Source organism: Coenobita brevimanus, chromosome 92 (genome assembly GCF_032717465.1).
Source record: "Coenobita brevimanus isolate Jiangsu-jjx chromosome 92, ASM3271746v2, whole genome shotgun sequence".
Taxonomy (NCBI): Eukaryota; Metazoa; Arthropoda; class Malacostraca; order Decapoda; family Coenobitidae; genus Coenobita; species Coenobita brevimanus.
Window position 1 is genome coordinate 22,759,960 of NC_137045.1, and position 24,778 is coordinate 22,784,737.

At 41.9% G+C, this 24,778-nt stretch overlaps 1 protein-coding gene across 1 annotated transcript in view; it reads left to right on the top strand.

The window, feature by feature from the left end:
- LOC145412139 (protein unc-13 homolog 4B-like) overlaps nucleotides 1-24,778 on the top strand; it is a 789,854-nt gene that overhangs the window by 548,975 nt on the left and 216,101 nt on the right. The window contains exon 13 of the mRNA XM_080282072.1: nucleotides 1,461-1,679. Within this exon, the coding sequence (XP_080138198.1) occupies nucleotides 1,461-1,679 (219 nt within the window). The remainder of the gene's footprint in view (nucleotides 1-1,460; nucleotides 1,680-24,778) is intronic.

The following is a 24,778-nucleotide window of genomic DNA, read 5'->3' on the forward strand; positions in this document are numbered from 1 at the left end:
GATAGGATACACGATTAGAGCCGAACGTGCGAAATGAAATTTAAAGCAAAGAAATGTAAAATATTGGAAATGGGTAAAAGTACCAAGAGGCCATCATTGAATTATTTGATGGGTAATGAACCAGTCACAAAAGCATGAGAAGAGAAAGATTTGGGAGTGCTGATCCAGGACAGTTTGTCACCTGAAAAACACATTAACAAGGCAGTTAGAAAGACTTATAAACTCATGATTAATACAGTATAAAAGTAGCTTTTTATTATATGGATGAGGAGACGATGAAAAAATTGATAGTGTCCATGATTTGCCGCAGGTTAGAATATGCAGCAGTAGTGTGGTCCCCACACAAAAAGAAAGATATAAACAAGATTGAGAGAATACAAAGAACAGCAACCAAAAGGATCCCAGTCTGGCAGATCTGTTATACAGAGAAAGGCTGGAAAAGCTGGATTTGCCTTCCTTAGAAGAAAGGAGAAGAGAGGAGACATGACTGCAGTGTTCAGGACCATGGTGGGAGTAGATAAAATTGACCGAGAAGATCTATTTTTATGGGATAAGAGAGTAACAAGAGGACACGGAATGAAACTGAAGAAACCACGCTGCTTGAAGGATATCAAGAAGTATAGTTTTTCTTATAGATGTATAGACCCCTGGAATAGCCTGGACAAAGAGATCATTCAGTCTAAAAATTTAAATGAGTTTAAAGCTAAATTTGACTTATTGAGAAACAGAGATGGGACCCCACGAGCACAGCTTATTTCCTGTATATCACAGTTAGGTAAATACAATTAGATAAATACACGCAGAATGCAGTTTTCCAACTCTGAAATGGTTGAAATGAAGAGAGTTTGGGGAAACTAAATTTTTTTTGGAAAACTGGATCTGTATAATTTCCATGTTATATGCATAGATGCCCACGTAGATGGCATTCCCTTTATCATTCACTGTAATATGCTCAAATTTCATATCCCACAATCATGGTTTTGACTGTTCAGGGTTGAAAGCTGAGCAGTAAACAGTTTTTTTTTTTTTTTTTTTTTTTTTTTTTTTTTTTTAAATGAAAAATTACCAAAGCAGTGTTGTGGTTTTAGCTAGCTTGGCCACTGTAGACACTATGGCAATTTTTCAAGGTAATTGTGAGCTTGAAAACTAAACCATAATTTCTTTGAAGGTAAATATATTTTTTAGTTGTTTTTCTTTTTCCAGTTCTTGACTGTTTCAAAATTGTTTAGGAAAACTGGCATTTATTGAAATCTGGAATTTGGATTTTAATGTAGCTCTTTATTAAAAACAAGAAAGTTTGCTTATGTTCATTTTTTTATGCTTACTGCAGAAGAGCTTAGAATGGATTATTGTGCATTTCACAGGTTAATAGATGTTAAAGGACATTACTGTAGATGGGATTTTTGTGTGGTTTTTGAAGAATGTTTTTTTTTTCTTGCTTTCTCTTTCCATCTTTGCAGGGAGGCAAGGGTATCATATTTGAGGTTAGCATACACTCTCTTGACCTTGGAGTTAGCTGCATATGTTAGACCTCTTCTGCACAAGATATACGACGCCCCAACAGGAAAACGAAAGTGTTCCCATACCCCTGTGCCTTATTATGAAGAGTCAGACAAATACGCCTTGGAAGCTGGCTCTCCTGTGTGGCATCTGTACAAGAAACTTGAATTTATCCACAAGTAAGTTGTCTCACACTTCTGTTTTTATCAGTTTACTGAAAATATGAACAACTAAAATGTAACTACAGTGATCTTTCAGTTATAGTGGTTTCCATTATCACTGTTGGATGAAAATCTGCACTTCTGTCATTATCTTGCATTTTTTGGCTAAAAAACTTTGTTATTGTGCACCTGATCTGGTTTCCGTTAATAATGATGGTGCAAAATCAGTAGTTTCTGATGGCTTTGAGAGATTCAGAGATGAAGCCCTACCCAAGGAGTTAATCCTAGATGGTGGAGACCACTAACTCTTGATTCCCTAGCCCCAGAACCTCTTACCTTAAGCCCATCCAAGGTCTCTGTATGAATGCACAAACCATCTCAATCTGCCCCTCCTCACCACAATACCAATACACTCCAGTCCCATCCTTCCTCTCAACTCTTCAGTCCCAAACCTAGCCCCCTCAGGCCTCGCATTCAAAGACTCACTACACATCTATCTCATCATTGTCACCTCTGTGCACCCAAGCCAAGGAACACCTTCTCCCCTCACTGCCCAGGTCTCACTACCATGCAGCATTACACTCCTAACACGTCACATATGAGTACAAAGATCCCTTACCACGGAGGGAGTGCTCTCTTAATGTTGGAAGGCGCAATTGCTCCCTAAGCTTCCTCCACTACTCTAGGAGCCACCTCCAGCCTCAGATCCAGCACATATACCCCTCAAATGACAAAACTTTTTCACATTCAAGAGACTCAATAGCAAGATCAGTTCTCTCGCACCTGACAGTTTCTACATGGTTTTCCTGACACATCACACACACGAAATCAGCACCATCTTGCAGTCCCCCTCTAACATCACTACATATCTTATGCACCCACTCATCACAAATACTGCACATGGTGGAGCTATCTCGCACACCCCCGTGGCAAACCACACATGGCCACTCTCCCTCTGCCCTGACGGTACCACCACCAACCCTTGACATTTACCATTGTTCACCCAACACTTCTGTATCTCTATCTTGGATACTATGTAGTGATCAGATAATCCACTCTCCAACCCCTATACATTCTCATGTCCAACACAGATCTCATTGGCTCATCAAAACACATACAGCTGATCACTGCCTTCCATTCATCCAACTCACCACCTATCCTCTTTATCATTTGCCCATGTACACCTGTGGATCACTTTGTGCCTAAAGAAGGTACTTGTTGTTGCCAAGCCCTTTCCCACACAAATACTGTATCTGCCAGTGCATTACCATTCCTTTTCACTTCAGTAAGTACACCCCACCATCATCCACTCACTTGAAGTAGTGCTGCCTACTTTTCCTTCGGTGACCCGACATGCCCAGTGGTTTCCTGTACCTCAAGAAAACCATACAGAACACTGTGTGGCAGCCATATAACAAAATAACAGGGTGATAATAAGGAGCCTACTATGGTGCCCCCTTTAACTGGGTGGAGACACAAATGTGGGATCCATCCAGAAACAAAGCCTCCACACTCTTCCCCATGTCTTGCTGTGACAAGGCGCTGTCCACTGCAAGGAAGCACCGGTTCACTGCACAGGACATCCCTCCAGGGGCAGTTTTTTGCCTGTGACTGATGGGTCTGCATGCCCAGACAGACGATGGTTACTTTACCACTGTACTACCACCATCCCATGCACCATGACATTCCCCATTTTTCCACTTATATCTCCAAACAAAAATGTTTTCTCCTTCCTCTCAAGCATTTCCATATACAGTAATCCCTCGAATATCCGATGTAATAGAGCCATAGGCAGGTCCGGATAGTGGTCGTCCTGTCCGGATATTGGGCCCCAGCTTATGGACTTGTACTTATGGATCCTAACTCAGAAAAACACCTATACAATTCCCTCTGGACATGCATAGCATCTATTTAAGACCCAAATCACACCAATAAGGCACATAAAAGACTGAAATAAATGCAAAAGAAGCATAAAATGAGGTTTTTGAGGTAGGTTCATACAATATTCAACATTCTGGGTACTTACAAGTCCCTGGCTCCTGGACTGGTAGTTATGGACCCTAACCCAGCCTAACTCAGAAAAACACCTTCCTACTGCACATGCATAGCACCTAAGACACAGCATATTCACACCAATAAGGGACATAAAAGAGTGAAAAGAGGTGTTTGAGGTAAGTATAGTATGGAAAATACAGTAGAGTACAGTATGAAACATTCTGCCTACTTACAGCAAGTCCATGGCCATCTCGATGAATAACCGCCTCCTCTCGGACTCTGACAGTAAGAAGGATTTCCTGAAGCACTTGCAGTACACTGTTCATGAAGTCTTGCACTGAACTTAGTCATTCGCACTCAGAAGTCCATTCTCTTCACAGTGCGCACTCTTGTCTAACTTATACTCCATTGTAAGTTAATAAGTGTTGCACTCTGCACTTAACTTTTTCCACTCTTATAACCATTTTCTAAAGCAAAAACACACAAGTCTATTTACGTTAAATTTAGTTCAAAAATCGTCTTTTCACTCACAACTGTAAATCCTTAACACAATGCACTGTTTTTTTCACTGCACAACACTGTAAATTCTCATGTGGTCTAGTGGAGAAGTTCTTGGCGTCTATTCACTGTCAGAGTCCGAGAGTATCACTGGCAGGTGACCTAGGGGTGCGTCGCTGGGTCGTGGTGATGGCGTACCCACTGCAGACGACTCTGAAAACAGACGCAAACTCACGTCGAGCTGTGACTCCACAGTGCCTGATGTGCTGGGCTGTGGCTCGGAGCATGAGGGCCTGTCTTGGGGAGGCAACAGAATGGAGCCAGGGCTGGGCACTTCGGGGGTCATTGGCCTGAAAACACTGTCAATGGTTGATTGACGCAAGGACCGACGATTCTAACAATTAATGATGCGCTGCCTGAAAGCGCGCACTTCCTCCGCAAGTCCCAAGGGCCCCATCTCCCTGTCGCAGTCCAGGTGTTCCAGGTAGTCGAAAATGAACTCTAGGTGTTCCCGGAGTGCACTCAGTTTGGGGATGGCTGGAGTTGTGTCATGCTGAGAGGAGTCCGCATCATCGTCGCCATCCTCGTCAGAATCTTCAAGCTGGGTACTGACACCTGCAACTGAAGATGCGATCTCGATATCAGACAAGGTCTGATACCCAGGATCGCCCTCGTCGTCATCCAACCACTCACGCACATCGTCCACATCAACATCGTCACCATGCGTATGTAGACGTGCATGGAAGTCATCCACGTCAAAACCTAGGAAATCGTACTCCACATCTGTTCCGAGAAGCAGACGAGACCAACCATTTTCTAGTCTTGACAGGGACCTCCTTCCATGCACTGGCCCAGTTGTAGATTGCAGACTTGATGTTGTAGCGGTGAAGGTTTTCCAAAGTCCGCTGGCCACACGTGTCCCGTCCCTCCCTGCACTCGTCCTCGTCCTCGAGAACAACCATCACCTCTTCCAGGAACTTCCGTCGGTATAGGCGCTTTGTTGCCGCGATCACTCCTTGGTCAATTGGTTGGATGAGAGCAGTCGTATTAGGTGGCAGAAACATGCACCTAATGCACCCATTCTCAGCCACCAAGTCCTTGTCGCACGGGTGGGCAGTTGCATTTTTGAGGAGAAGGAGGGCCTTTACCTGGTTGCGTGGGATTCCCAGTGTCTCTGTCTGTTAATGTATGACCTCCTTGACGAAGTGACGGTGGAACCAGTCTTTGAAGATCTGGGCTGTAAATCATGCCTTCAAAGAATGGTACCAGACGACAGGAAGGACATCCATCACCCCACGAAGACAGCGAGGCTGCTTTGCACGGCCAACAATAACGGGCTTAAGCCGGTGCATGGCGTTAGCATTGGCACAACACAAAGCAGATATCCGTTCCTTGGAGAGCTTGCGGCCAGGTACACGCTTCTCTGTCTCCTGGGCTAGAGTGTTCGTTGGCAAAGAGCGATAGAATAAACCAGTTTCGTCAGCATTGTAGACTTGACCGAGAGTGAGGCCCTCCCTGTCGATCAAGCCCTTCACCTTGTGCCGAAACTCGTCAACTCCATCCTCGTTAGCGTCCAAAGCTTCGCCATGAGCTTTACGGTTGGTAAGGCCATGCCATAACTTGAATGCAAAGAGCCAACCCTCGGATGCCTTGAAGTCTAGGGCGTCGTGACGCCTGGCGAACTTCTCAGCAGCAGCCTTCATCTCTGTACCACGTACCATCACACCAGCAGCACGTTGGTGTCAATACCAAATCAACGTGGAGTGGTCGACTGCAGCAAGCTTGGGAGTAAACATCACCTTCCTCTCCACGTTGCGTTTGCTTCTTGACGAGAAGTCAGCCGTGTGCTGCATGAGTTTGTCTCAGGATCTCTTAATATCAAACAAAGTAGATCGGGCCAGGTTGAACTCGCGGAGGATGCGGGAAGAAGACCACCCCACATCTACTTTCTCCAATATCTCCCGCTTCTTCTCCAGAGTCAATACCACTCTCTTCCTCTTCTCAGGCAGTGGGACCATCATCACACACACGAAGGAGAGGCACGAGAGCAGCAGGAGTGCCTGCAGCAGGTAAGGCACCACCACAAAAGTGAGCGCGGGGGCAGCCATGACGACGAGTGTGCACTTGTGACGAGAGACAGGCGGAAAGTGGGGAGGATCCAGGGGCGCTTTAGGGGACGTCGGAGGAATGATGTGCCACAACAAAGCTGTCCCACGCCCCGCGCGCCAAGTTCAAATTACGGGCGGGAAAAATTGTCCCCCCCCCCCCGGATGATTATGTCCGGTTAGTGGGGATGTTCGGATATTGGGTGTTCGGGTATTATAGGGATTACTTGTACACTTTTACATTCACCCAAAACTCATATATGACATACGGGTGCACCACCAATTTTATGGCATCCTTGGTTCCACAGCCTTGACAAATCATCTGTTTTGCTGGACTAACAGAGGTCACATATGTCATATAAAAGTCCAATACGGGCCATTGGAGGTAATATATAGGTATATTAATTTAGTATTACACCCAGATCAGTGTAATCACACTCATTTTGAAATTTAAGGTTTTATGAAATAAGTGAGCCTAGTGTGGTCCCCACACAAAACAAAAGATATAAACAAGATTGAGAGAATACAAAGAATAGCAACCAAGATGGTCCCCAGTCTGGCAGATCTGTTGTACAGAGAGAGGCTGGAAAAGCTGGATTTGCCTTTTTTAGAGGAAAGGAGAAAGAGGGACGACATGATTGCATTGTTCAGGACCATGATGGGAGTCGATAAAATTGCCAGAGAAGATCTGTTTGTATGGGATAAGAGAGTCACAAGAGGACACGGATTGAAGTTGATGAAGCCAAGCTGCTTGAAGGATTTCAAGAAATATAGTTTTCCTTGTAGATGTATAGACCTGTGGAATAGCCTGGACAAAGAGAACGTCCAGTCTAAAAACTTAAAAGGCCACAGTTCATTTTTTTGATTGAAAATGAAATTATGCATCAATTTACAGGAAATTTTAATGGATAATAGCTATATTTGGCAAAACTAATCCCTGAGCTTTATTTGTAAATGATTAATTTAATCACTGATATTTTTTAAATGATTATATGTTTACTCACTTAGGAGCAGTAGTCAGTGAAAGTTAGGTTAAAGATATTAAGATTTTACAGAATAAATTTTTCTTTTTTTCATGTATTGTCCTGAAACTTTTTACACACTTAAGTAGGTATCATAGCTATTATCCAGTGTAGTTTCACATAGATTGATACATAATTTCATTTTCAACCAAAAAAATGAACTGTGGCCCCTTAAACGAGTTTAAAGCTAAATTTGACTAATTGAGAAACAGAGATGGGCCCCCACGAGCGTAGCTCATTTCCTGTAGCGCTCATGAGTGGAATGTCACTCTGCCATATTGCAGAACTTCTGCCAATCAGAATTCTTTCATTCCCTGAACTGCATCTCTCTGGAACTCTCTTCCCCAGAGTTGTTTCCCTCCAAATTACAACCCACAGCTGCTCAAGTCTAACTGTTACAGATATTTTATGAACAGAGGACACCAGTAATATGGTGTATGGATTATTATTTTTTAATTCATTTGTTTTTCCTTCCTCCGTTCTGTTATTAAAAAAATAAATAAAAGGTAAATACAAATACTGTCGTCTCTCCCCCCTCACCTGCCTCAAACCAGCTTCCAGAAGCATATGCATGTTCAGATCACTCACTACTCCATCTAGTCAGTCAAAGACAACATACAGCTGCATGCATGGCCTGCTGATATCCACCCTTCTGAATCCTACCTCCCTTGTAAGGACAGGGTTCACCTGGCCAGGCTGAGATGTGGGCATCATCCAGCCCTCCTGAGTAATCAGAAGAGGCTGGATGACTGTCGCTGATCCCTGTCCAGGATGCAACAGAGCACACCATACTATTAAGCACATTATGGAAGACTGCATTGCACACAATCACCTGTGCCAACAACACAACATACACCCCTTGAGAGCTCTGTGGGAAAGCCCGGTCTCGTCCTTGGCCTTCCTAGGGGACTCGGGGCTGTTTGGCCATACTGCCTAGGGAACAATTACCACTACTACTATTACTACTGCAGCTACTACTGCTACTAATACTGAGGCACTTTATAAGTGAGTGTGGAGTGCACAAAGCATTACTGTATTATGTTTTGGGATTGTGTGTGGAAGCCAGTCATTGTGAGGCACACAGTCACCTTATTAATCAATATATAACTACAGTTCTCAGTGACCTACTGCACTGGCCATACACGTCTTCACATATATCTTCACTCACCTGTCTGGTCAGAGTAGTGTATTAACAGCTATTTGGGAGAATTTAATGCAATACAGTAAGAAATTTTTATTATACTAAAAAGAAAGTACAGTAATGTCTTTAGTCTTGTGTAGTTAGATCTATCTATCTATCTATCTATAGCCCAACACCCTAATCCTGCAAAGGGTGGGCACAGACAAAACACCTCCAAGTCGCTCTGTCACCCACCATTTGACTACCCTCCCCCCAACTCACCCTCCCCCTCCCTCATATACCTCTCATCTCCATTCCTCCACCTCATCCTCGGTCTACCCCTCCGTCTCCCTCCCTCCACCTCACCTACAGTACATACACCCTCAAGGTCAGTCTTTCATTCTCCATTCTCTTCACATGTCCAGACCACCTCAGTGTATTTCTCCTAATCTTCTCAACCACATCCACATCCACCCCACAACATTCCTTCACTTCTTCAATCATCAACCTGTCCCTCAATGTCACTCCACATGCTACTCTCAAGTAACTCATTTCCACTGCTCTCACTCTTGACTTGTTCCCCTCTTGCAAGGTCCACGCCTCACTTCCATACGTCAGGGTAGGGATCACAGTACTATCATGCAGTGTCTTCTTAACTTCCATACTCACCTCCCCATTTCTCATCAGTGCTTTCAGTGAACCAACAACCTTCCTTCCCTGCTGTACCCTTTCACGCACTTCATCCCCCAAAGTTCCATCCTTACTCATCACACTACCCAAGTACTTGAATCCACTCACATTCTCCATATCCTCACCATCCAACCTCACTGTACAGTCTGTGACTTCATTTCTCTCAAACACCATAACTTTACTTTTGTTTACATTAACTTTCAGCTTCCTCCTCCTACACACTGTCCCAAATTCATTCACCAAACCTTGCAACTCCCATTCATCTTCACTCAACAATAGTGTATCATCAGCAAACAGCAACACCGGAATCTTCCAAATCTTACCCTCATTCATTAGAGCCACTCCCACATCCACTACCCTACCTTACACCTCTTTCACAACCCCATCCATGTATATATTAAACAGCCATGGAGACATCTCAGAACCCTGTTTCAGTCCCACATTGAGATCAAAGAACTCACTCAGCTCACCATCCACTCGCACCGTAGCCCTATCTCCTTCGTACATACTCTTCACAGCATTCAGCATTTTCCCCTCCACTCCATATATTCTTAATACCTTCCACATACCTTGCCTGTCTATTCTGTCATAAGCTTTCTCCAAGTCCATTAAGGCAGCATGCACTTTCTTTGCTCTTCCCTAGATACTTCTCTGCTAAACATCTTAGAACAAATATCTGATCTACACACCCTTTTCGCTTGTTCTTCTCCAACTAGCTCCTCTGTCATATGCCTAACCCAATCAATGAGTATTATACCATATATTTTACCAGTCACACTAAGAAGGCAAATACCCCTATGGTTACCACATACTTCTCTCTCCCCTTTTCCTTTGTATAAAGGAACAATTATACCTGATTTCCAGTCCTCTGGAACCCTTCCCTCTTCCCAAGCCAATCTACACAACTTCCATATCCACTCCACAACAATCTCACCCCCATACCTCAGCATTTCACCACACACTCCATCAATTCCTGGGGCCTTTCCCATCTTGATCTTCTTCATTGCTTCCACTACTTCTGCCCTACTGCTCTCTTCCTCCCTCCTCTCATCTCTTCTTCTCCCAGCCATTCACCAACCACTTATACTCACATTGCTCTCACTCTCTACCTTCAACAAATCCTCAAAGTGCTCCTTCCATCTCCTCAGAGTCTCTCTCTTCTCCACCAACAATCTGTTATTCCTATCTTTCACTCCCCTACTATATCCCCTTTCACACTGCCTTACTTTCTTTACCTCCTTCCAAAACAATTTCTTACTCTCCCTCCATTTCACACTCAGATTCCTCCCAAACTCTTCATCCAATTTCTTCTTACTCTCCTTCGCCAGTCTCTTCACCTCCCTTCTCCTCGTCACATAATACCTCTCTCTTCTCTCTCTCATCTTCTCCCCTACCTCTACTCGCTAACCATTCACTATATGCGTTCTTCTTTTGTTCCACAGCTCATTTCACCTCATCATTCCACCATGCTGTCCCTTGCACACCCTTGCATCTCCTCCTCACTCCACAACCACCTCACACGCTGCGCCTATCTCTTCCATGAATATTTTACATGGGTCTTCCACCCCTTCCATCTGCTCTAGCTCATACCTTCCCAATCTTTCTTCCACTATACTCTTGTACTCTGTCATTTTCTCACTATCTTGCAAATTCTCCACTCTTCTCACAGGAGCTGTTTCCTCCTGTCTTCCCCTTCGTCTCCTTAACCGTTTTCTTTGCAGCTTTATCTTGGCCATCACTAAGTGATGGTCCGAGACTCCATTCCCCCACCCTCTCCACACTCTTGCATCCAACACTTGTCTTCTCATTCGCTCATCCACACACACGTAGTCTATCATTGCCTTTCGTTCAATAAGTTCACCATCCATCCTCCTCATTACTCTCCATGTATACCGGTGGATCATCTTATGCCGAAAGTAGGTGTTGGCTATTGTCAACCCCTTACCAGCACAGATGTCCACCAAAGCACTACCATTCCCATCTATTTCAGCTGGCACACCCCACTGACCAACCACTCCATCCACTCGTTCATTCCCAACTTTGCCATTCATGTCTCCAATCAAAAGCACTCTCTTGCTCCTCTCAAATTTGTCCATACATGCTTCTACTCTTGCCCAAAACTCATCTTTCAATCTTGCCACTCGGTCCTCTGTCGGAGCATACACACATACAATCACCCATGCTTGTATACCTACTTTCATCCTCACCCATACATGCTCCAATAAATGTTGTTTACAGTTGCCAAAATGGTAATACTGTATATTTTTTCCCTGTTTTAGCGCATTCATTTCAAGGAGGGGCACGGTATTTAAGCAGCTCCCTTGAGTTTCTTCAGTTTTTCTTATAACTTAACTGCAGTCACTGCAGTTTTACCCACAGTATTGAAGGTGATGCAGTTTTTTGATAACATCATAATAATGGAAGCAGCAGTCAAGGAGGTTTGACTGTACGGAATGATGTGGAACTGTTGAAAAAAATTGGAGCAAGGTGTTCCCATGTGCAATTTGTGTGATATATGGTATTGGTTCAGTGGCTGTGTATGATATAAAGAAGCACATTGATTTGAAGAAGCAAATGAACCTTTGAAGAACTATGGAAGATGATAAGAGTACGGAGCATGATTGAGTTACAATGGAATGGTTTTGACAGCATCAGAGTGATGGAGCAGACTTGGTGAATAGCATTGTAATGAACTAGGCTCAGTTATTTCATAAAAACATAAATTTAAAAATGAGTGTGATTACACTGATCTGGGGTGTAATGTTGAATTATTATACGTACCCGTACATTACCTTCAGTGGCCTGTATTGGACTTTTATATGTGACATATGTGACCTTTGTTAGTCTAGCAAAATAGATGATTTGTCAAGGCTGTGGAACCAAGGGTGCCATAAAATTAGTGGTGTACCTGTATGTCATATATGAGTTCTGGGTGAATGTGAAGGTGTACAGTATATGGAAATGCTTGAGAGGAAGGAGAAAACATTTTTGTTTGGAGATATAAGTGGAAAAATGGGGAATGTCTTGGTGCATGGGATGGTGGTAGTACAGTGGTAAAGTAACCCTGGTCTGTCTGGGCATGCAGACCCATCAGTCACAGACAAAAAACTGCCCCTGAAGGGCTGTCCTGTGCAGTGAACTGATGCTTCCTTGCGGTGGACAGCGCCTTGTCACAGCAAGACATGGGGAAGAGTGTGGAGACTTTGTTTCTGGATGGATGCCACATTTGTGTCTCTACCTAGTTAACCCTTAAACCGCGGGCTTGTTTTGCATTGACCTGCGGCTCCCGCGGGCATATTCGCGCTCCGACAGACTCTTTAAAAATATTTGCCAAAAATCAATTATTAGTCCTAGAATATTAAAATCAAATATGCTTATGGCACATACCTTCAGCTTTCTCCTGGGGTGTTTGTTGAGCCTTCGTCAAGTACCGTAGGACTTGTGGAGACCTCTGAAGTTGGGTAATGAAGTCTCCACTTTACACTTCCCGACAGCTCGTAATATGAATACCACAGCCTGATATTATCACTGGAAACACTATTCTATGATTCTCAAATAGTTTGGAATCCATACTCCAAAAAAAAAAAACACTGTGAAAGCAATGAAAATTACGAGGGCGTATGACCATCCCACTTCCGATCGTTCACCGCTAGTGTTGTCTATTATTCATAAAAACACTCACAGTTTATATTTCTGTTACTATATAACACATATATATATCTACAGTCTTTATCCATAGGTTTCCTTCAGTAATAGTAGTTTATTGTCACTGTAGGGCTTCAATTTCTTTCAGTAAAATACGTAGCATTCACTTTCTCATCCTGTATACTAGCATTGAGAGTGAATGTCACTTTCACCTTCATTCTCATAACTCATAGTATTCACACATGCTAGAGTGAAACTTTCACTTTCATTACTCCTAGTATATATACTCATATTCTTATAATACTACTCATTTACATTTCTATTTACGTTCTCTATTTTATTAACATTATTTACATTTCTATTTTATTTACACTGTGTTATGCACTGTCACTTGAAGTAACTTATAATATTAGTTTCCACTGTTCACTTATATTTACATTCATTGCTTTCACTTGCTGTTTACACATTATTTACAAATCTACTTGCACTGTTTTACTCAACAGAAAGATCATAGTCACTCTCTTTCAATTGTCAGGCCTTTACCTCTTTCCACACGAGGTTTAGTAGGGGGTAAAGGTCACAGGGCCCTTTGCATGGGGCTAAAAAGCGGCAGAAGTTAGCAGGAGCGAATCCAACATACTTTCACCTTGAAAGACGACAGTGAACTGATAGTGGTGGCCTCCTGCCGCCTGGCTAGGGTGAGTGCAATACTACCAACTTCAGCCTTGTGAGACCTGCTAATATATAGCAATGAAATGATTGGCAGGAAACCAAGACAATACATAATAAATTAGGTAGTTCCAGGTGAATGTAAATATCACTTAGGCTTCTCCCTTCCTTTCTTACATATACAGGTATTTTTATTACGAAAATAGATTATACGGCATATTTCAAGGGGAAATAAACGACGAAAATTAGCAAATGAGTGCATGTGAGGTGTTGTCAGGTGATAATTAGCCAATTCTAGGTGTATGGCACTCTCACTTACCTTATTTCTTTCTTGTATATATTATTTGGTATAAGAGTAGGGCATAGGGTTTATTTCAATGGATGAAATCAGTGAAAAATTCCAGGGAAGATTTACTTAGCGTAGCACGGCCGGGCAAGCGAGAGGATAGGGTAATGGAGGGGACGTAGGGAGGGGAGTCAAGAACGGGGAGACATGGCTAAATTGTCAACAATGGATGGGAGTACAGATGAGATTAGGAGTGCTGACTAGTGTTGGACATTGGCAGTACTGATAGATGATACAAGCCACCACTTGAAAGCCTGGGCGAATTCAAAATAACACAGAATCACAAAAGTGACGCCTCGCGGTATGATCCCTTGCTCCCAAGCGTCACGAAAGTGACGCCCCGTGGTTAAGGGGTTAAAGGGGGCACCATAGTAGGCTCCATATCACCCTTTTATTTTGTTATATGGTTACCACACAGTGTTCTGTATGGTTTTCTTGAGGTACAGGAAACCACTGGGCATGTCGGGTCACCGAAGGAAAAGTAGGCAGCACTACTTCAAGTGAGTGGATGATGGTGGGGTGTACTTACTGAAGTGAATGGGAATGGTAATGCACTGGCAGATACAGTATTTGTGTGGGAAAGGGCTTGGCAACAACAAGTACCTTCTTTAGGCACAAAGTGATCCACAGGTGTACATGGGCAAATGATAAAGAGGATAGGTGGTGAGTTGGATGAATGGAAGGCAGTGATCAGCTGTATGTGTTTTGATGAGCCAATGAGATCTGTGTTGGACATGAGAATGTATAGGGGTTGGAGAGTGGATTATCTGATCACTACATAGTATCCAAGATAGAGATACAGAAGTGTTGGGTGAACAATGGTAAATGTCAAGGGTTGGTGGTGGTACCGTCAGGGCAGAGGGAGAGTGGCCATGTGTGGTTTGCCACGGGGGTGTGCGAGATAGCTCCACCATGTGCAGTATTTGTGATGAGTGGGTGCATAAGATATGTAGTGATGTTAGAGGGGGACTGCAAGATGGTGCTGATTTCGTGTGTGTGATGTGTCAGGAAAACCATGTAGAGACTGTCAGGTGCGAGAGAACTGATCTTGCTATTGAGTCTCTTGAATGTGAAAAAGTTTTGTCATTTGAGGGGTATATGTGCTGGATCTGAGGCTGGAGGTGGCTCCTAGAGTAGTGGAGGAAGCTTAGGGAGCAATTGCGCCTTCCAACATTAAGAGAGCACTCCCTCCGTGGTAAGGGATCTTTGTACTCATATGTGACGTGTTAGGAGTGTAATGCTGCATGGTAGTGAGACCTGGGCAGTGAGGGGAGAAGGTGTTCCTTGGCTTGGGTGCACAGAGGTGACAATGATGAGACAGATGTGTAGTGAGTCCTTGAATGCGAGGCCTGAGGGGACTAGGTTTGTGGCCGAGGAGTTGAGAGGAAGGATGGGACTGGAATGTATTGGTGTTGTGGTGAGGAGGGACAGATTGAGATGGTTTGCGCATATGGGGAGAATGGAGGATGTCAGTTGGGTGCAGAAAGTGAGAAGTGTGAATGTCAGGGGTAGGGTTGCAAGAGGCTGACCAAAAAAAAGACCTGGGATGAGGTCATAGATCATGACCTCAGGGATAAGGGACTGAATAGGGAGGCAGACAGAGATTGAGCAGCATGGAGAACCACCATTAGGTGACCAAGGCTGATGCATCCAAGCATGTTGGAGCCTTTATAAATAATAAAGTATGAAACAAAATGCAGGAGGAAGCAGTTCCAGCAAAAAGAGCAGAAGGGTGGAACCAGGAAAAAAAAAAACATACAATGGAGAAGTAATGGAGTGAAAGAGGTGGAAGACAAATGTAAAATATTCACAGAAGAAATCTGTGTAGCATTTGAGGTAGTGTATAGGGTGAAGAAAAGATGCAAAGGGGCACAAAGAACAGCGACGTAATGAAGAGGTGAAATGATCTGTGGCAGAGAAGAAAGCAAATAGTGATTGGATAGAAAGCAGAGGAGTGAAGGATGTAGAGATGTGGAAAGAGTGTCATTTGTAGAGAAGAGAGAGGTAAGAAACCTGCAAAGAGAGTGTAAGAACAGAGTTGATGAGGAGTTTGGAAGAAATTTGAGTGGAAAGCGGAGGGAATGTAAGAAACTGTTTTGGAAGATCAAGAAAATTAGATGGGCTGAGAATGGAAGCTGTGGAGGAGTGAAAGATAAAAATGACAAATATTGTTCGAGAAGAAAGAAAAAGTGATCAGATGGAGAGAACTTTAAGGAATTGTTGAATACAGATAATTAAACTAGTGCAGGTTTACATGATTGAGGGATGCCTGGAAGAAGGAAAGAGGTGAGTAAGGAGGGACAAATCAGTAGGATGGAAGTATTTGAATGAAAGCTGTGGAGGAGTGAAAGATAAAAATGACAAATACTGTTGGAGAAGGAAGAAAAAGTGAGCAGATGGAGAGAACTTTAAGGAATTGTTGAATATAGAGAATTAAACTAGTGCAGGTTTACATGATAGAGGGATGCCTGGAAGAAGGAAAGAGGTGAGTAAGGAGGGACAAATCAGTAGGACCGAAGTATTTGAAGCAGTGAACAGTGTCAAAATGGTGAAAGTCCCTGAAATCGATGGAGTGTGTGGTGAAATGTTGTAATTCAGAGCAGAGATAATAATGGATATGGAAGATTTGAAGATGAGCCTGGGAAGAAGGGAGGGTCCAGCAGGCTTGGAAATCAGGTATATTTGTTCCCCTATACAAAGGAAAAGAGGAAGTGTATGGCAGTCATTGGAACATTTGTCTTCTCAGTTAATAGAAAAAATATATATTAGGATATTTATTGATAGAGTTATGGAAATAACTGAGAAATTAGTTGCAGAAGAATGAGGGGGCTCTAGGAAGGGAAGAGATTGTGTCAGTTGCATATTCATTCTAAGATGTCTTGTGGGAAAATATTAGAGAAGGGGAATAAACTGTATATTGCTTTCATGGATTTGGAGAAAGTGTATGGCAGAGTAGATAGACAGACACGTACATAATGTGGAAAGTATTAAAAATATGTAAGATTAGAACGGTTGTTGTTAACCCTCTTGCGCACCATAAGTTTCTGATAAGTTTCCGTGCCCCCCCACAGAACCAAAACCCCGTTCAGGCTGCCTCTGCTCATGAGGAAAGGGAAAAAATTCTATGACCAAATTTGTCCTCGGAAAATGCTTATACAGTATTGTTATAAATTGTAGCATATCATCTTCGCTGATGTTTATCTATCTATCTATCTATCTATAGCCCGACGCCCTAATCCCGCAAAGGGTGGCCGCAGACAAAACGCCTCCAAGTCACTCTGTCACCCACCATTTGACTCCCCTCCCCCCAACTCACCCCCCCCTCCCTCATATACCTCTCAACTCCATCCCTCCACCTCATCCTCGGCCTACCCCTCCCTCTCCCTCCCTCCACCTCACCTACATACACCCTCTTAGTCAGTCTTTCATTCTCCATTCTCTCCACATGTCCAAACCACCTCAGTGTATATCTCCTAATCTTTTCAACCACATCCACATCTACCCCACAACGTTCCTTCACTTCTTCATTTGTTAACCTGTCCCTCCACATCACTCCACATGCTCCTCTCAAGTAACTCATTTCCACTGCTCTCACTCTTGACTTGTTCCCCTCTTGCAATGTCCACGCCTCGCTTCCATACGTCAGGGTAGGGATCACAATACCATCATGCAGTGACTTCTTAACTTCCATACTCACCTCCCTATTTCTCATCACTGCTTTCAGTGTACCAACAACCTTTCTTCCCTGCTGTACCCTTTCACGTACTTCATCCCCCAAAGTTCCATCCTTACTCATCACACTACCCAAGTACTTGAATGCACTCACATTCTCCATATCCTCACCATCCATCCTCACTGCACACTCTGTGACTTCATTCCTCTCAAACACCATAACTTTACTTTTGTTTACATTAACTTTCAGCTTCCTCCTCCTACACACTGTCCCAAATTCATTCACCAAACCTTGCAACTCCCATTCATCTTCACTCAACAATACTGTATCATCAGCAAACAGCAACACCGGAAGCTTCCAAATCTCACCCTCATTCATTAGGGCCAGCCCCACATCCACTGCCCTACCTTGCACCTCCTTTACACCCCATCCATATATACAGTATATTAAACAGCCATGGAGACATCACACACCCCTGTTTCAGTCCCACATTGAGATCAAAGAACTCACTCAGCTCACCATCCACTCGCACTATCGTAAAAAAAAAAAAAAAAAGATGAATAACTGTACAGAAATGAAGCAAGAATAAACCTTATTCAGGTGAAAACTAGCTTCCAACAATATTCCAGCATCACTGTGAAAAGTTTTTCCCATGACACACAGTTCCAAAGGACATGTCTATATGCAGAATATCACAAGCTTTCAAATGAGCTTAGTTGCAGTATGGTATGTCCAGTAGTTTTCATGTAAATTGAAAAAACTACAAAAATTACCAAAAAAAGTCTGATTTGTTTATTATTTTGTTTGTTATTAGTGACACTGTAACAAACATATATGTAAATAATATCCAGTTTTGTCGCCCAAAGGTTAAGGAACCCCATGCTATAATTCACAGTGTTATAACCCTTACTGTTATAGAGAAAATGAATTTTGAAAAGTTACGATGGGTTGCGCACGGTAACAGCACGTACGCTCCGGTCCGTAGGTTGAGTATGTTCGTCTTTTGGAACTTTTCCCAAAATAATTATTTGCACACATAGGTTCCTTTGCTTTACAAAAGTATGCATAAGAAATCATCAACTTGAGCATGCTATCTTCGGATTTTTGATGCGACCTATACTTTACGAGTAAAATGACTTAGAGAATAGCAATAAAATGCACCACAGTTTCCCAATGAGAATATATAGTAAACACACATTTTATACCTTACAATACAATAGTATAAAAACTAGACAAATGAGCTGGTTACTCACATCCTCTAGCATTGTTGTAGTGTTTCATGAGAGGAGATGGAGTTGCAGAGAGGAGGAAGGTACAATCACAGCCTGTGTGTGAGTGTGTGTGCGCGTGCGTGTGAGTATTTGTGATGTGTGAGTGTGTGTATTTACCTAATTGTATTTACCAAATTGTGATATACAGGAAATGAGCTACACCCGTGGGGTCCCGTCTCTTTTTCTCAATAAGTCAAATTTGTTTAAGTTTAAGTTTTTAGACTGGACGGTCTCTTTGTCCAGGCTATTCCACAGGTCTATACATCTATAAGGAAAACTATATTTCTTGATATCCTTCAAGCAGCTTGGTTTCTTGAGTTTCATTCCGTGTCCTCTTGTTACTCTCTTATCCCATAAAAATAGATCTTCTTTGTCAATTTTGTCTACTCCCACCATGGTCCTGAACACTGCAATCATGTCTCCTCTCTTCTCCTTTCCTCTAAGGAAGGCAAATCCAGCTTTTCTAGCCTTTCTCTGTAAGACAGATCTGCCAGACTGGGATCCTTTTGGTTGCTGTTCTTTGTATTCTCTCAGTCTTGTTTATATCTTTCTTTTTGTGTGGGGACCAAACTACTGCTGCATATTCTAACCTGGGGCGAATCATGGCCACTATCAATTTTTTCATCATCTCCTCATCCATATAATAAAAAGCTACTCTTATACTGTATTAATCATGAGTTTATAAGTCTTTCTAACTGCCTTGTTAATGTGTTTTTCAGGTGACAAACTGTCCTGGATCAGTGCTCCCAAATCTTTCTCTTCTCACGCTTTTGTGATTGGTTCATTACCCATCAGATAATTTAATGATGGCCTCCTGGTACTTTTACCCATTTCCAATATTTTACATTTCTTTGCTTTAAATTTCATTTCCCACATCCGACTCCAGTTGTGTATCCTATCCAGATCCTCCTGCAGCATTTTACAATCCTCCTAAACCTCTACCTTCCTCAAGCTCTTTGCATCATCAGCAAACAGACTTGCATAACTGTTCACTTCATCTACCATATCATTTACATAAATCAGGAGCATTACTGGCGCCAACACCGAGCCCTGTGGGACTCCACTTGTTACTTCCCTCCATCCAGACATCCTATCCTTTATTACTGTCCTCATTTGTCTGTCTCTCAAAAAGCCTCTCATCCATTCCAGGAGGTTCCCCCTCAGTCCTCCTATATTCTCTAGTTTCCACATTAGTCTCCTATGAGGTACCTTGTCGAAGGCCTTCTCCAAATCTAAATACACACAATCCACCCAACCATCTCTCTCCTGTTGCACGTCAATCGCACTTGAGTAAAAACTCAAAAAGTTGGAAACACATGACCTTCCACTTCTAAATTCAAACTGACTGTCAGCCAAGATATTCATCTCTTCCAGATCTTTTATCCATCTATCTTTCAGAATTCTTTCGCACAATTTTGCGACCATGCTGGTTAGGGACACTGGTCTATAATTCAGGGGTTCTTCCCTGTTTCCTTCCTTTTAATTTGGTACCACATTTGCCCTCTTCCATTCTTGAGGCACTTTCCCCTCTTCCAGAGAACACACAATTAAACTGTGAATATTATCCGCCAGTTGTTTTCTGCATTCCTTCTGTACCCAATTAGAGATTCCATCTGGTCCTGAGGCTTTCTTTACATTTTGAGTTTCCATTAATTTATACACATCCTGTACTTCCTCTTTTATATCTTTTATCACTACATTTCTAGTCACTCCTTCTACTTCTACAAACTCCTTTTCATTTGTGAAAACTGATTGGAAACATTTGTTCATTATTTCTGCTTGCATTGCTGCATCTTTATAGACCTCTCCTTCTACTTTCAGTTTGGTGATTCCTTCCTTTTGTTTCAGTTTGCGATTGACAAATCTATAAAACAGTTTGAGTTCATCCTTACATTTGTTTATTATACCCTTTTCAAAATTCCTTTCTTCTTCTGTATGTATTCTTGTGTATTCATTTCTAGTTCTTTTATATTCCTCCTTTGTTCTGTTGTTACCTCTCTTTCTCCAATTGTTCCATGCCGTGTCTCTCCCTTTTTTTTGCTATCATACACCTTCTATTAAACCACTCCTTTTTCCCATTTTCTTTCCCCCTTACTCTTGGCACAAATTTTTCCACTCCTGAATTATAGAGGCATAGAAAAATATCCCACTTCTTCTGTATCTCTCTTGATTCTCTGAATTTTCTCCAATCTGCATTTTCGAAAAATTTTCTCAAACCTGTAAAGTTTGCTTTCCCAAAGTTGTATCTTCCCTGCCTATAAAGTTTGTCTCTTGGCTCCACGTTCCCTGTTATCATCTGGAACTCAGTGACCACATGATCACTTTTTCCAATAGGACACAGATATTTCAAGGATTCTATTACATCGGGTTCTTTGGTAAACAGTAAGTCTAGTCTTGCTGATGTGTCCTTACCGCGGAACCGTGTCTCTTCTTTGACCCATTGCGTCATCACATTGTTCATTGTTATATTTAATAATGTAGTGCCCCATGAATCTTCGCTGCCTCCTGAGTCCCATTCCTCCCAGTTCACCTCTTTACAACTGAAGTCACCCATTAAAATTATGTTGTTGCTTTTCTCAATAATTTTCTGTAAATAACTAGCAGTGTCTGACAGCATTTCCTGGTATTCATCATCACTCCATGCTCTTGTCTTAGGGGGAACATACACTATAGCCATATCTCTCTTGCTATTCTTTCCATTTTCAAATTTCATATTTATCACTTCAGCCCTGCTTTCTCCCATTTCCACGGTATCTACATTCATGTTGTTCTTCACTGCTATCATCACTCCTCCTCCCGTTTTTTCTTTTCTGTCTTTTCTCCACAGTTTGTATTTACCATCTGCCATATGAACATCAATATCTTCTCTTAATTTAGTCTGTACAAAGCAAATAACATCAGGTTCATGTACCCTCAAAAAATCGTTGATTTCTAACCTTGCCAATATTAAACCATCAACATTAGTATATGCCACCTTCACGTTATTTTTTATGTTTTTTATACCCTTTTTTCTCCTTCTCTCCACCGGTACCTCTTCCTTAATTTCTGATCCATGACTCTCCAATAAAACACTGTCTTCTCTTCCTCCATTCTCTTTCGTTTTTTACCTTTGCTTCCTTTACTAACGCCTTTATTTTAGCTCTTTCTTCCTCATTTGCATATCTCCTTATCCAAACATTTTTTAACCTTTCCTTGTCTGATAATTTCTGTTCTACTGATAATTTCGTTTACTGTTGCCTGAGACAAACTTTACCTTCAACGGCCCCCCCTTCTTCCTCGTACTTTCCTAACCTAAACACCTCTTCAGTCTCTTGTTGAGCTTCTTTGTTTTCCTCCATGACTACTGATATTTTTTCTTTAACCTTACTCAGTTCTTCTCTTTCTCTTTCTGTTCTTATTGTCATACGTTTTTCTTTAACTCCGGAAATTATTACACATTTTTTCTTATCTGCTACATCCCTAACTAAAGAGTCACTACTTCTCAGCACCCTAACCACTTCTCTCTCCACCTTTTCCTTGCTTTGTTGTTCTGTAGTCTCTTTCAAATTTACATTTCCCTTTTCCTGAATTTTCTTCCACCTCTCATGTTGCTCCTTGATTTCTTTAATGTGCTCGTCCTGTATTCTTAATTTGAATTCATACTCATCTAGTTTGCTTTTCATCCTGTCTTTTTCTTCTTGCAACCTCTTATTCTCCCTCTTAAGCTGTTTTATTTCATTTGAGGCTGATTCATTGCTCACTTTTAATTCAGTAACTTTTCTTTCTTGTTCGTCACTACGTGTAGAAATTTTTTCCAGTTTATTTCTCAGACTTTTGATCTCATTTTCCTAGCTCTATGGTCTGTTCCTGTAAATTTAATTACTGCCCATACCCTTTTTATCTCCTGGACATTCCTCTCTGCTGTTTTCTCTACACCTGCTATTCTTGTTTGATTCAACTTAATACTTCCATTTCCCACGTCCTCTTCAGAGAAGCCCTCGAACTCTCTCTCACCACTTGTAAACATTGCACCATCCCTTTCCTCCATGAATCAGCCATATGGAGACTTTCTATTTTCACTCTATCTTGTTGTTTTTATGACCGAAACCGCCATTTTTTAACTACTGTCCGACGGGACCACCACTCACTCACTCATGTACATAATCACAAATAGGCTGGTCTTTTCATCGCTGATTCAGTGATTATTTCCCCACGATCCAGGAAGAGCTCCGTCTCTGTCAACAATCTGTGTGTGTGTGTGTGTGTGTGTGTGTGTGTGTGTGTGTGGGATGATAGCAGTGATGGCAGTGGTTATACCAGTGGTGGCAGTGATGATAAGAGTGGTGGAAGTGATAACAGTGGTGACAGTGATGATAGGCGTGGTGGCAGTAGTGATAGTGGTAAGACAAGTGGTGGCAGTGGTAAGAGCAGTGGTGGCAGTTGTGATAGAAGTGTTGGTAGTGATGGTGCTACTGCCTGTAGTGCTAATCGCCGCGGCCTTGACCGTGACTTTGGGTTTATCTGTTCCCCTGGGGGAGGATTTTGCTCTCCCTTTCCTCTCCCTCACTGTCTCCTCCTCACCAAATTCACTGTCACATTCACTATCACTAGATTCTTCACTTTCCGTCCCACTAAACAAGTATTTCAAATACTCCTCCTCCGATAAGCCCTTGCCCTTCCATCGTAGTTTCAGTGTATAGGAGGGGAACGGTCAAAATCGATTATGAAATTTCAAATTTGGATTTCTCTGAAAATATATAAGAAACACTTATAAACCTTCTTGACAAGCACACTGCACTATATATAACACTACCAAGAACTGGTTGAAGTAGAGACCCACAATAGACTGGTTGAACGTGTAAACAAACTAGAAATGGCTTTCAAAAATGAAATTGATGAAATAAAGAAGCAGATGCACTTGCAAAAGGAAGAAATAGAAAAACTAGGAAGGGAGGCCAATAAGAAAGACACAACCATCAGTGAACTAACAGTGGAATTGAGTACACTTAGTAAGAAAATGAGTGAAATGGCAAGTACAGTAGTCAATCACGAGAGTGTTATGGAAGAGTTCAAAAATGACACAGAGACAATTAGGCAAGTTAGCAGTCTTATTGACCAGAGCAGTGATATTGAGGAGAAGATAACACAAGTGAATGAAGCTGTGCCAAGCTACAAAAATGACGTAGAAACCACGTATGCTGAAATGGTGAAAGTAAAGAAAGACTTAGAAACAAGGGTGGAGGAAAAAAGCATTAAAAAGGAGGTGAAAAGAATAATCCAAAACAATCCAAAGTTAGTCAGAGATTCAGTAGAGATAAACAAATCAATAGTAATCACTGGTATAGAAGAGGAAGAAGTTAAAAACAAGATCACAAGAGACAAAAAGGAGATGGCAAATGTAATGAGCTTACTGAAAGAAGTATCAGAGGAAATCTGTAGCAAAGACATAGAGGAACACAAAAGGTTAGGGAAATACGAGAAAAGCAAGACAAGACCTCTAAAGGTGACTTTCCAGAGTGTAAACACTGTGGAAGAGATACTAAAAAATGCAAAGAATCTTAAGGAAAAAGAGGAGTTTAAAAATGTATGGATAAAAAGATGCCTAACACAAGAGGAACTGGAATTACTGAAAGAGAAAAGGGAGGAAGCAAAAACAAAAAATGAGGGAAGATCAGAAGAGGAGAAGATTTTTTTTTTTTTACAAAGTAATAGGATTGCAGGTACAAAAGTGGTACACAAACAGGATGGAAGAAAAAGGAGGAAGGTAGTAGAACCATGTCATGACAAGTATATAAACAAGATGATAAAGTTGATGTACTCAAATGTGGATGGAATGGTATCTAAATTACTAGAGATGAATGATTATGTCAGAGAAAATGAACCACAAATAATATGCCTAACTGAAACAAGATTAATACCAAGGATATCAAATGACATACTAAACTTAGAGGAATACAATATATGGAGAAGAGACAGATATTTAAAAAAAGGAGGAGGAATTATAATATTAACTAAGAAAAATCTAAAAGTCAAAGAAATAAAACTAGATATACCATCAAAAGTAGAACTGATTGCAGTAGAGATCGACACATCTGAAGGTAAAG